This window comes from Artemia sp. Qi Xiang Cuo, unplaced genomic scaffold (genome assembly GCF_049724085.1).
Source record: "Artemia sp. Qi Xiang Cuo unplaced genomic scaffold, ASM4972408v1 HiC_scaffold_3023, whole genome shotgun sequence".
Lineage (NCBI taxonomy): Eukaryota > Metazoa > Arthropoda > Branchiopoda > Anostraca > Artemiidae > Artemia > Artemia sp. Qi Xiang Cuo.
The window spans coordinates 965,816-979,107 of record NW_028300418.1 but is presented as its reverse complement, the minus strand read 5'-3'; the positions used below and the strand labels follow the sequence as shown (position 1 = coordinate 979,107).

General features: G+C 31.8%; 1 protein-coding gene across 1 annotated transcript in view; it reads right to left on the bottom strand.

Moving 5' to 3' along the window:
- LOC148938700 (uncharacterized) overlaps nucleotides 1-13,292 on the bottom strand; it is a 99,702-nt gene that overhangs the window by 29,372 nt on the left and 57,038 nt on the right. The window contains exon 4 of the mRNA XM_089107607.1: nucleotides 12,623-12,671. Within this exon, the coding sequence (XP_088963733.1) occupies nucleotides 12,623-12,671 (49 nt within the window). The remainder of the gene's footprint in view (nucleotides 1-12,622; nucleotides 12,672-13,292) is intronic.

The window sequence follows — 13,292 nt, the reverse complement described above, 5'->3', positions numbered from 1 at the left end:
TTTTAGTTTATTATTTTATTACCTATATAGTTTAGATTTTTAGTTTATTCTAAATTTATTTATTACCTTTATTTTAGTTTAGTTTTAGTTTGGTTTAGTTTAGATTTTAGTTTAGTTTTAGTTTAATGTTTAGTTTATTGTAATAATTTATATTTTGTTTAGTTTTAGTTTAGATTTTTAGTTGGTTTAGTTTAGTTTTATTTTATTCTAGATTTTTAGTTTTAGTTTTAGTTTACTTTTAGTTTAGTTTAGATTAGAGTTTTAGTTTATCTACAGTTTGCTAAATAGTTTTAGTTAGAGTTTTAATTTAGTAGCTTAGTTTGGTTTTAGTTTAGTTTTAGATTAGTGTTTAGTTTTAGTTTATAGTTTTAGTTAGTTTAGTGTAGTTTTAGATTATTTTTTAGTTTTAGTTAGAGTTATAGTTTAGTTTAGTCTTAGATTAGTGTTTAGTTTTAGTTTAGAGTTTTAGTTAGTTTAGTTCAGTTTTAGTTTAGTCTAGATTTTTAGTTTTAGTTTTAGTTTAGTTTTATTTTGGTCTAGTTTATATTTTAGTTTAGCTACAGTTTGCTAAAGAGTTTTAGTTAGAGCTTTAATTTAGTAGCTTAGTTTGGTTTTAGTTTAGTTTTAGATTAGTGTTTAGTTTTAGTTTAGAGTTTTAGTTAGTTTAGTTTAGTTTTAGATTAGTTTTTAGTTTTAGTTAGAGTTATAGTTTAGTAGTTTAGAGATTAGTGTTTAGTTTTAGTTTAGTTTTAGTTTAGTATAGATTTTTATTTTTAGTTTACTTTTAGTTTAGTTTAGATTAGAGTTTTAGTTTAGCTACAGTTTGCTAAAGAGTTTTAGTTAGAGTTTTAATTTATTATCTTAGTTTGGTTTTAGTTTAGTTTTAGATTAGTGTTTAGTTTTATTTTAGAGTTTTAGTTAGTTTAGTTTAGTTTTAGATTAGTGTTTAGTTTTATTTAGAATTATAGTTTAATAGTTTAGAGATTAGAATTTATTTTTAGTTTAGTTTCAGTTAGTTTAATTTTAGTTTAGTCTAGATTTTTAGTTTGAGTTTTAGTTTACTTTTAGTTTTTTTAGTTAAGAGTTTTCGTTTTACATATCAGTTTTAGTTAGAGTTTTAATTTAGTAGCTTAGTTTGTTTTTAGTTTAGTTTAGTTTTAGATTATTGTTTAGTTATAGTTTAGTGTTTTAGTTATTTTAGTTTAGTTTTAGTTTATTTTAGAGTTTTAGTTTACTTTAGTTTTTTATTTAAGAGTTTTCGTTTTAAATATGAGTTTTAGTTAGAGTTTGAATTTAGTAGCTTAGTTTGGTTTTAGTTTAGTTTTAGATTAGTGTTTAGTTTTAGTTAGAGTTATACTTTAGTAGTTTAGGGATTATAATTTATTTCTAGTTTAGTTTTAGTTAGTTTAGTTTTAGTTTGGTTTTAGTTTAGTTTTATATTAGTTTTTAGTTTTAGTTTAGATTTTTAGTTAGTTTAGTTTATTTTTATATTATTGTTTAGTTTTAGTTAGATTTATAGTTTAGTTTAGTTTAATATTATTTTTTAGTTTTATTTTAGAGTTTTAGTTAGTTTAGTTTAGTTTTAGTTTAGTCTAGATTTTTAGTTTTTGTTTTATTTTATTTTTAGTTTATTTTAGATTATAGTTTTAGTTTAGTTACAGTTTGCTAAAGATTTTTAGTTAGAGTTTTAATTTATTATCTTATTTTGGTTTTATTTTAGTTTTAGATTAGTGTTTAGTTTTAGTTTAGAGTTTTAGTTAGTTTAGTTTAGTTTTAGATTAGTGTTTAGTTTTAGTTATAGTTATAGTTTAGTATAGTTTTAGATTAGTGTTTAGTTTTATTTTAGTGTTTTATTTAGTTTAGTTTAGTTTTAGTTTAGTCTAGATTTTTAGTTTTAGTTTACTTTTAGTTTAGTTTAGATTATAGTTTTAGTTTATCTACAGTTTGCTAAATAGTTTTAGTTAGAGTTTTAATTTAGTAGCTTAGTTTGGTTTAATTTTAGTTTTAGATTAGTGTTTAGTTTTAGTTTAGAGTTTTAGTTAGTTTAGTTTAGTTTTAGATTAGTTTTTAGTTTTAGTTAGAGTTATATTTTAGTACTTTAGAGATTAGTGTTTAGTTTTAGTTTAGTTTTAGTTTAGTTTTAGTTTAGTCTAGATTTTTATTTTTAGTTTACTTTTATTTTAGTTTAGATTAGAGTTTTAGTTTAGATACAGTTTGATAAAGAGTTTTATTTAGAGTTTTAATTTAGTAGCTTAGTTTGGTTTTAGTTTAGTTTTAGATTAGTGTTTAGTTTTAGTTTAGAGTTTTATTTAGTTTAGTTTAGTTTTAGATTATTGTTTAGTTTTATTTAGAGTTATACTTTAGTAGTTTATAGATTAGAATTTATTTTTATTTTAGTTTTAGTTAGTTTAGTTTTAGTTTAGTCTAGATTTTTAGTTTGAGTTTCAGTTTAATTTTAGTTTTTTAAGTTAAGAGTTTTCGTTTTACATATCAGTTTTAGTTAGAGTTTTAATTTATTAGCTTAGTTTGGTTTTAGTTTAGTTTGTTTTTAGATTAGTGTTTATTTCTATTTTATAGTTTTAGTTAGTTTAGTTTAGTTTTAGTTTATTTTAGAGTTTTAGTTTACTTTAGTTTTTTAGTTAAGAGTTTTCTTTTTAAATATGAGTTTTAGTTAGAGTTTGAATTTAGTAGCTTAGTTTGGTTTTAGTTTAGTTTTAGATTAGTGTTTAGTTTTAGTTAGAGTTATACTTTAGTAGTTTAGGGATTAGAATTTATTTCTAGTTTAGTTTTAGTTAGTTTAGTTTAGTCTAGATTTATAGTTTAGTTTTAGATTAGTGTTTAGTTTTAGTTTAGAGTTTTAGTTAGTTTAGTTTAGTTTTAGTTTAGTCTAGATTTCTAGTTTTGTTTTAGTTTACTTTTAGTTTTTTTAGTTAAGAGTTTTCGTTTTACATATGAGTTTTAGTTAGAGTTCTAATTTAGTGGCTTAGTTTTGTTTTAGTTTAGTTTTATATTATTTTTTATTTTTATTTTATAGTTTTATTTAGTTTATTTTATTTTTATATTATTGTTTATTTTTATTTATATTTATAGTTTATTATTTTATAGATTATAATTTATTTTTATTTTATTTTTATTTAGTTTATTTTTAGTTTAGTCTAGATTTTTAGTTTTAGTTTACTTTTAGTTTAGTTTAGATTAGAGTTTTAGTTTAGCTACAGTTTGCTAAAGAGTTTTAGTTAGAGTTTTAATTTAGTAGCTTAGTTTGGTTTTATTTTAGTTTTAGATTAGTGTTTATTTTTATTTTACAGTTTTAGTTAGTTTACTTTAGTTTTAGATTATTGTTTAGTTCTATTTAGAGTTATAGTTTAGTTTAGTTTTAGATTATTGTTTAGTTTTAGTTTAGAGTTTTAGTTAGTTTAGTTTAGTTTTAGTTTAGTCTAGATTTTTAGTTTTAGTTTTAGTTTAATTTTAGTTTAGTTTAGATTAGAGTTTTAGTTTAGCTACAGTTTGCTAAAGAGTTTTAGTTAGAGTTTTAATTTAGTAGCTTAGTTTGGTTCTAGTTTAGTTTTAGATTAGTGTTTAGTTTTAGTTAGAGTTATAGTTTAGTTTAGTTTTAGATTAGTGTTTAGTTTTAGTTTAGAGTTTTAGTTAGTTTTGTTTATTTTTAGTTTAGTTTAGAGTTTTAGTTTACTTTAGTTTTTTAGTTACGAGTTTTCGTTTTACATATGAGTTTTAGTTAGAGTTTTAATTTAGTAGCTTAGTTTGGTTTTAGTTTAGTCTATATTTTTAGTTTAGTTTTAGATTAGTGTTTATTTTTAGTTTAGTTTAGATTAGTTTAGTCTAGTTTAGTCTAGATTTTTAGTTTTAGTTTTAGTTACTTTTAGTTTTTTTTTAGTTTAGTCTAGATTTTTAGTTCTATTTTTATTTTAATGTTTTTTTTTTTTTATATTATTGTTTAGTTTTAGTTTGTTTAGTTTAGTTTTAGTAGCTTAGTTTGGTTTTAGTTTAGTTTAGAGATTAGAATTTATTTTTAGTTTAGTTTTAGTTTAGTTTAGATTTTTAGTTTGAGTTTACTTTTAGTTTAGTTTAGATTAGAGTTTTAGTTTAGCTACAGTTTGCTAAAGAGTTTTAGTTAGAGTTTTAATTTAGTAGCTTAGTTTGGTTTTAGTTTAGTTTTAGATTAGTGTTTAGTTTTAGTTTAGAGTTTTAGTTAGTTTAGTTTAGTTTTAGATTAGTGTTTAGTTCTAGTTAGAGTTATAGTTTAGTTTAGTTTTAGATTAGTGTTTAGTTTTAGTTTAGAGTTTTAGTTAGTTTAGTTTAGTTTTAGTTTAGTTTATAGTTTTAGTTTAATTTAGTTTTTTAGTTACGATTTTTCGTTTTACATTTTATTTTTATTTAGTGTTTTAATTTAGTAGCTTAGTTTGTTTTTAGTTTAGTCTAGATTTTTAGTTTAGTTTTATATTAGTGTTTATTTTTAGTTTATAGTTTTAGATTAGTTGATTTTTATTTTATTATATATTTTTATTTTTTTTTTTAGTTTACTTTTAGTTTTTTTTTAGTTTAGTATATATTTTTAGTTCTATTTTTAGTTTAATGTTAGTTTAGTTTTAGATTAGTGTTTAGTTTTAGATAAGTGTTTAGTTTTATTTAGTTTAGTTTATTTTTAGTAGCTTATTTTGTTTTTATTTTAGTTTATAGATTAGAATTTATTTTTATTTTAGTTTTAGTTTCTTTTTGTTTTATTATATATTTTTAGTTTGATTTTACTTTTATTTTAGTTTATTTTATTTTTTTATTTTATATAAAGGTTTATAAAGAGTTTTAGTTAGAGTTTTAATTTAGTAGCTTAGTTTGGTTTTAGTTTAGTTTTAGATTAGTGTTTAGTTTTAGTTTATAGTTTTAGTTAGTTTAGTTTATATTTAGATTAGTGTTTAGTTTTAGTTAGAGTTATACTTTAGTAGTTTAGGGATTAGAATTTATTTATAGTTTATTTTTAGTTAGTTTAGTTTTAGTTTAGTATAGATTTTTAGTTTAGTTTTAGATTAGTGTTTATTTTTAGTTTAGAGTTTTATTTTAATTTTTATTTTTTTTTTATTTATTTCATTTTTAGTTTATTTTATTTTAATTTTATTAATTACCTTTATTTTTAGTTTAGTTTTAGTTTAGTTTTAGATTAGAGTTTTAGTTTAGCTACAGTTTGCTAAAGAGTTTTAGTTATAGTTTTAATTTAGTAGCTTAGTTTGGTTTTAGTTTAGTTTTAGATTAGTGTTTAGTTTTAGTTTAGAGTTTTAGTTAGTTTAGTTTAGTTTTAGATTAGTGTTTATTTTTAGTTAGAGTTATAGTTTAGTAGTTTAGGGATTAGAATTTATTTTTATTTTAGTTTTAGTTAGTTTAATTTTAGTTTAGTCTAGATTTTTACTTTGAGTTTTAGTTTACTTTTAGTGTTTTTTAGTTAAGAGTTTTCGTTTTAAATATGAGTTTTAGTTAGAGTTTTAATTTATCAGTTTACTTTATTTTCGTTTAGTTTTATTTTAATGTTATAGTTTGAATTTTAGTATTGTTTAGTTTAGTTTATTTTTATTTAGGGTTTTGAAGTGCCTAAAGGGAAAATAAATGCCGTTGTTCTTGTAGTTTCTTCAATGTCATAACGTCAACTAATAGCCTTTTCTACTGTTCACCAGAAGATATACTGTAATTTCATTGTCGAAAATCTCGGTGACTACACGTAGATCCTCGAGCTTGCTCTTATTAAGATCTAGCAAAATGTAACCGTAGGGCTTGCTAGTCGCCTGAGTGTACGCTGACAACCGAAATTTTGGAGCACCAGGGTATATCTGTTTATTGAGAGTTATGAGTGAGCTAGAATCACGAACGACTCGATAGATAATATAGATAGTACAATTCAAAGCAAGGGTTCGCATACATTTGCTCTGATGAAACAGATTGGGTAAAACTAGGGTTATGGAAATGTGTTCATGATGAGATCGGACAGTGAACAATTGCAGCATTTCCTGTGAGAACTGTTCAATGGATTCAGTTAAATCATCAATAATCAGCCATGAGTTCGATTCAATACTATTGAAAACATCAATTCCTCGCATGAATTGTATTGGTATGGTTATGGCAAGATCTTTTATTTGGTAATAGGACCTACCAAATGCTACGTCAATAGTAAATTTTTTCGGTTTCTCCAAAAACATTTCATTACAAAATTGAATTATTTTAGCTAAAAGCATTTTTTTCACTAACCTTGACGTCCCACAAAGACACGATCTGAAGGGTGTTTTAAATTGATACATGCTGTTGACAACAGCCGGACTATGACTAACTGTAAACCATATGTGTCCCATGAGTAGGTAGTAATTTTCCCATAGATCTATCTATTCAAGAACAACAAAAACAATATTTCATGGCAACATTTATTACAGCAATATGAACACTTATTCAACGTGACAAAATTTCATGGTCAACATGAAAACTCTATTTGTTCAACATGAACAATGATAACACTTTTTGTCTTTAAACACTTTTGTCCATCTACATCACTTTTTGTACATCAACACTTTTCTGTACAACACTTTTCTATACAACAACATGAACACTTGTTCAACGTGACAAAATTTCATGGTCAACATGAAAACTCTATTTGTTCAACATGAACAATGATAACACTTTTTGTCTTTAAACACTTTTCTGTACAGCACTTTTCTGTACAACACTTTTGTCCATCTACAGCACTTTTTGTACAACACTTTTCTATACAATAACACTTTCTATACAACAACAAAAAATACACTTGGAACAATAGCACAGTTGAACTTGATTACAGTGAATTTAAAAAATAGGGTTCCCTCCCCCCCCCCGGGCCACGGGGCCGAAGGCCGGCCAGCCGCGGGCGGGAACCCCCCCCCCACCCGGGCCGGCCGCGGGACAGGACCCCCCCCCGGGCGCGGCGGGGGAAAAACAAGAGTTGTCCGGTCACTGCGATGGCTGCTACGGGTTAGTTGGTGGGTTAGGTCAAGCTAGTGAGAGTGGGTTAGTTAAATTATGACCAGGTTGGGGTGGTGGTTAGTTCAGGTTAGGTTAATTTATCCAGACCAAGTTGATTACGATAGTCAATGCATTCAAGCCGGTCTGAAATACGGTTGTGGCCATGGGGTCGGAAAGTCACACCATTCTTGAGCACATAGACTTTGTCGGATATACATGACATTGCATTCTTTTCCACTCTCACAGTATAATTTCTATACTGTAGAGAGCGAAATGCAAGCACTTGTGCTCTCGGCACTAGGCTACTTTCTACACAGTCTCTTTACACGCTCATGTTAAAATTGCTCTTTACAAAATGTGTAGGCACCCCTTTACACGCCTTCTTTTCATCCCCACTATGAGTTTCCATGCAATAGACTTTGGGGCCCGGGAACACCCCCTGGATATCAAATCACTCCCCGTCTCTGATTTTAACATTAATAATTGGTTGGGGGCTTGACGTTTCACCAACTCGGGGGAGAGAGATGGATTCCAGTTGGTGAAATACATTCACGAGCTGGTGTGCACCCAATTTCGAAAATCATCAAATAAATCTAATTCAGTCCCATTTACCTTTAACAGCAGAGAATCTGTATCACCATAGTAAAATTGAACCTCCCCCTCCCGTGGCTATTGCACCTTGCACACATTGTAAAAGAACGACAACATGAGCTTCTTTGAAATTTCCAGTACTGAACTGCCGCCCGCTATATTATTGTTCAGTACCACATTTCACTTTCGCCTGTGTAGAAAAACCATGCCAGTCTCTATGGTCGTGAACGATGTAATATTGGGGTCGGCAATAATTCGTGCACACTCTAGAATGTCAGTCGCAACCTCGCAGCGATATCTATTACGAACGCTTTAACACATTTTGCCAAACGCCGAATTTGGGAGAAGCTTATACATTTCCTTCTCCCCCATTGAGTGTGTCCTAGAGCGGTTATTAACGAAGGTTTCGATAAACGTTTTCAAGTAGGGTCTCTGATTGAACTCCAAGACCCTGTGTATTTTGGTGATCTTGAAACTGTTGCTCACCATCCAATGCAAAAGCACATGGTGAACACCGATATTCTCCTTAGGGTCCAAATCAGCAATCAGTTTCTGTTTAGAGGGAGTCCAGGGCATCCGCATATCCTCCCCCACTGAACGATTGGAGGGGCTCAGAGATCCCCTGTTCACGGGCCGATTGATACAGGGGTAGACAAAATCTTGGACTCAGTCGGGAAGCGCCAGTGGACTGTGCCCGTCAACTTCAAAGAACAATCCTTGTGACCCATTGTCCTTGACGGTGGTAATGTCGGGGAACTCACAAGGATTCTCAAGCCATTGATAGTTCCCACACGGCAAAGAGTAGTGGGACATTGCCGAGGGGTATAACGAGTTCATGTCCAAGAACACTGCATTTGACTTTGCACCGGTGCTTTGTCCGCTCGGAACGGTTGATAAGACGCGGTCCCCATGAAAAACATACCCACCCCGCATTGAACGCTCTACAAAAAGGTGCTGATCTACGTCGGTGATTAGGCCTATTTCCTCCCTGCTAATTTTTAAAATTAAATCCATAAATAAATGGGGTGTAGAAAAATAATATCCAATATCTAACCCGAACTCTGAATAGATCTGGTCTGTGTTCTTACAGACTATATCCAACAGAGTTAGAACGTCACTGGCCAAGTACAGTCTACAATAATCCCACCCATTTTTACAATCCCCCTTGGACCATACCTTCTTGGCAAACTCATACTCCTCGGCTGTGCATTCACTGTTGGTCAGTGAATTGTAAAAAGCTTCAATTGGAGGTAGTTTCTCCTCACTTAAGCGTGCACCAGAACAGTAATAATCGTATGCATATATAGCTTTGCAGGTCAACAGGTCATACATTTCACTGTCTGGAAAGTGCTTTTTAAGCAAGGAAAAGCTATCAAAATTGTCATTTTTTTTCACTTGAATTAATTGACTGAATGCCTTGGGGAAAAAACTAAAAGAATCTAAAAAACTGATTTTATTCCAGCACATATGCCCATTATCCACTACCTGCAATTTCAGTTGGAGAAGCAATAGCTTCTCTGCCGATTTGGGAATTATGTTATAGATGAAAGAACTATTTACCCATGGACAATCTACTCCCCCTCTCTCCCTCTGCATTCGTGCCAGTGCCGGTAAAATAAATTTTAAGTCATAATTGGAATTATGAATAAAATCTGGGATAAAAAAACTGCAGGCTAACGTGTAAGTTTCACGATTGATGCGCCACCCCCCTAAAATTACTACCCCCCGAGGATATTTCCTACCACAAATGGTCATGGTCTCTGACTTTCCCCCTCCCCCCTCTTTTCCCTTTAGCCCCCTTATCCTCCTCTGCAAACTTCCCCTGACAAACCCAACCTATGTTTTTATTTTTAATCGCGAGACGATCCTTTGCAGACAGCACCATTGGATAATGGGTATTTCTCAAACGAGAAATAGCACCATTAGCCGTGCCAATCAGTTTAGTTAGTGCCTTGTCCATGCACTCAGGTCCCTCATCCAATGTTTCAACTATTTCTAACAACTGCATGGTGTTAGAACTGTCTCTTTGCGCGTGGGCGTAGGACACTGCAATAGCCTGATGTTCTTTGACTCGGTTTGGATATTGGGGGTCGTTCATCTCCACCTGCTTAGCTTCACAGTCTAAAGATATTTTGTTGCACTGGAGAAGGGTGTTCTGAAAATTTTTGAAACGTAGAATGGCCCTATCCCCTGAAACCGTTTCCACTGTCTGGTAGCCGTGTCGGCTACAATGCCTCATATGATTTCGCAGCTTTAGTTCAGTCCAAAATCTAGAGAGGCATGTTGGACAGTAGAAACGGGCACTCTGTTTCTTACCCTCCCCAGAACTCTACTAATGTCAGTGATAGGGTTAAAATGACCGATTGTGTTCGGTTGACTAGGTGGCATGTAAAGCAACCAAACCCAGTGTTTAACCAAATCAACTGAGGGACCCCTTACGGGGAATACCACCCCCTTTTTTTTAGAACGAGTCCCATCTTCAAATTCAGTTTCATACTGTACCACAGTAACGCCAATATTTAAATTAGCATTAGCCCTTTCAAAAATGTCAATGGATCGAAGCGTTACTGGGTATTTCCCCTCTAAACAAGAAAAATCTACAACTGGGAAATCGGACCCGTCCTTCCCATGTACAGCCCAATTGTCTAAATTCGTCTTGGTAGCGTCATCTGCTACAGGCTGAAATGCTGATATGAGGAAAGCATATCTGAAACACTTTTGATCTGTTTCAAAACAGATCCGCTGGACACCACGACAACCGTCTAAATCTGGATTATAATTTAAAACTACTGACCTTTCCCCACCTGTCCCCCCTATTAAAATAAAATATTTCTTTATTTAAAATATATTTATGAATAAATTTTAGTAAAAAATAAATAGAGAGCCTCTCCCGTTTTCGTTATATTTCTCGAGATGTCTTATAATCTGATCCACCCAATCTAAGAAAGCTCCCTGAAAATTTTCCAAATTCTGATAAACCACACACATCTCGGAATGCATATAATGATAATAAACCTCACTTTTTCCCTCATTTAAATAAAACACTTTTAAAACAATGGAGACCTTAATTGAATCCCTCCCCAACAATTGAATTTGATTCTCCAGAAGTGCACGAATTTTATCTACATATGCATGCACAATTTCTACAGGGTCAAAAACAAATTTTCCCCCCATTAGTGTATTAAAAGGATCCCCAAACGTTGCAGTGTAAACAACTATATTATTTAAAATTCTGTTGGACAGCTGAAAATCGGGGAGAGTTGTACCCCCCGCCCCCTCGTGTCTATTATCCCCTCCCCCAACGTGTTCAACAATATCTGAGGAATGCTCCACTTCAGTTGTTCGAAGTGGAGTGGTTAGGGTATCGGAGGCTGGAGGAGGAGGGTTCCCTGTAAAATCGTCTAAAAGCTGCAAGGTATTTTGGCTCAAGTCTACCAGCTCAACTGTGCTATTATCTAAATTAAAAAGAAAATCAGCAAAAAACTCATCAATATTAAAAGGTACTTCAATGCTATCGTCCCATGTTAAATTGTTGGGGGACTCCACGTTTGTCTCCTCTTCTTCTCCAACTGACGTGCAGGGGGGAGCTGGTGAGTATGGAACCAGGACAACCTGTAAATGAAAAATAGCTTATTTACAAAGTGTTCAAATCATCCCTACTGTTAAAATTTTGATTATTATTGATTAATAACATTTGGTTAATTCAACTGAAAGTTCCAACTTAAGATATGACATATAAGGCGACAATTTGGTCGTTTATTTTCAAAGTTTTAAAAATTTTTTTTTTTTTTCGTTGCACTTTAGCGCATCGCTTCTCGCGGCGCATCCCTGTGGCGCTTCTCGGGGCCCGCAATGCTTCCCGCGATGCTTCTCGGGCCCGTGGCGCTTCCCTGACCCGCGGTGCTTCCCTCCACGCTTCCCTGACTCGTGGCGCATCCCAGTGGTACTCCTCTGACCCGTGGCTCATCCCCCGGTGCTTCCCTAACCGTGCCCCCCCGGCGCTCGCCCGACCCATCGGCGCCGCGGCTCCCGGCCATTTAAGTAATGCCCCAAAAAAGTTGAAATATTTATAAGTCCATACAGGTTCGGTAAACACATGAGTTTAATTATGGAGGTTAGATGAATGAGTTCGAACTTCAAAATGTTGAGAATCGTTAAGCCGCTTTCCCCACACACTTCTTAGGCATTATATCGCTATGTTTTGACATAATGCTCTACGCGCGAGATTATAAATAATTTTGGCATCTCCTTTCCCTGTTTTGTTTTACACTAGCGGTTTCAGTCAATCAATGTTTCAATGGCCTTTGCGTAATTCTGTGTTTTCTGAAATAGCGGAGAACAAATTGTCTGCAAAATTAATATTTAAAGACAATTGAGTTCTATATTCTATGTAGGAGCAAAACATGGCACGATAGAAATATTCAGTGTAAATTAGAACGACAATATGTGACAGATGGGATAATCTTTCCCAAAATTAGGTGAAAAAGAGCAGTCGGTGTTTCAAAGGTACCTAAAAATATATGTGATATTCAATTGTGAAAAAATAGCATTTTGAGTTTCAAAGGCGGTGATTATTAATAGAAATTACCCATGAAAAATATTCGCTTATGAGATATCGAAGCGATAGCAATGATTAGAAAAGAGTGGTTTCTTTGCAAAAAGAAACATTTAGATATCACATTTAGATATCTCCGAGGGAGATAAATTTAAAACAATGGTTGGGGGGGGAGGGGTTAATATCCTGCTGCGATAAGTTTATATTGGGAATTGAAAAAGAAAAAAACATTGGAAGAAATAGATGGGTAGGAAAAAATGCTTACATTTGCATAATCCGTCTGGGCTTGGGTGCCTGAAGGTCCAGGTAACGTGTGTTGGAGGGTGGACGGGGCGGCGTCGCAATGTTCTTGTGCAGATTGGACTGCGATGTTATGGGATTGCATAGATGAGCCGGCAGGGTTCACCATATTATAAGAAGCCGCCCATTCTCTTTTCGGTTTTTGACCGGACTGTATGGTGGCTGGCACTGATGGGGCTGCCTCACCCTCTCTGGCTTTCTTGGAAGGTGGGGGCAAGCATTCTTCATAATTGGCCTTAAAAAGAAGAGAAAAAATTAGTATCAAAATAATTTGCCCCTTTTTTACAGAAAGAAAGTTAGTACCCTCATCCATGTAATTTATCTCTTTTCAGTAAAGCAAAAAGTAAAAATTTCGCGAGAAATATATTACGCTTAGAAATCAAAAGTTTTTATTAGACAATCAGTAGTTTATATACATAGGATAGGAATCATTGTTTCTATTTTTACCATTTAGAAAAATATTAAATTTTCCGGTCTATAGGCTTTAAATTAGATCGTTAACCCATCGACCTGTAGGCCTATATTTTGCAAACATAGGTTAAAATGCTATTCAATTTACGCATAATATAAGCTTCATGCAACTCCTAAAGACTTTTCTTTCAAGCCTTGCATATCAAAGTTAAAAAGCATAGTTTTCACGCACCCCTCCTGGGAATATAAAAGAAACTTTATCGAAAGAAAGCCTGAAAAAAATTAAAAACATGCCTATAGACGCAACGCATATATTTACACATTAGTTTTCTTGTCAAAGGGTATACATATCTACACAACGAATCACCCCTCTTACTTCTCATGCGAAGAAACAGTTTGTTTTCATTTTACAATGATAGCAATAGAATTGAGGCATGGCCCCCTC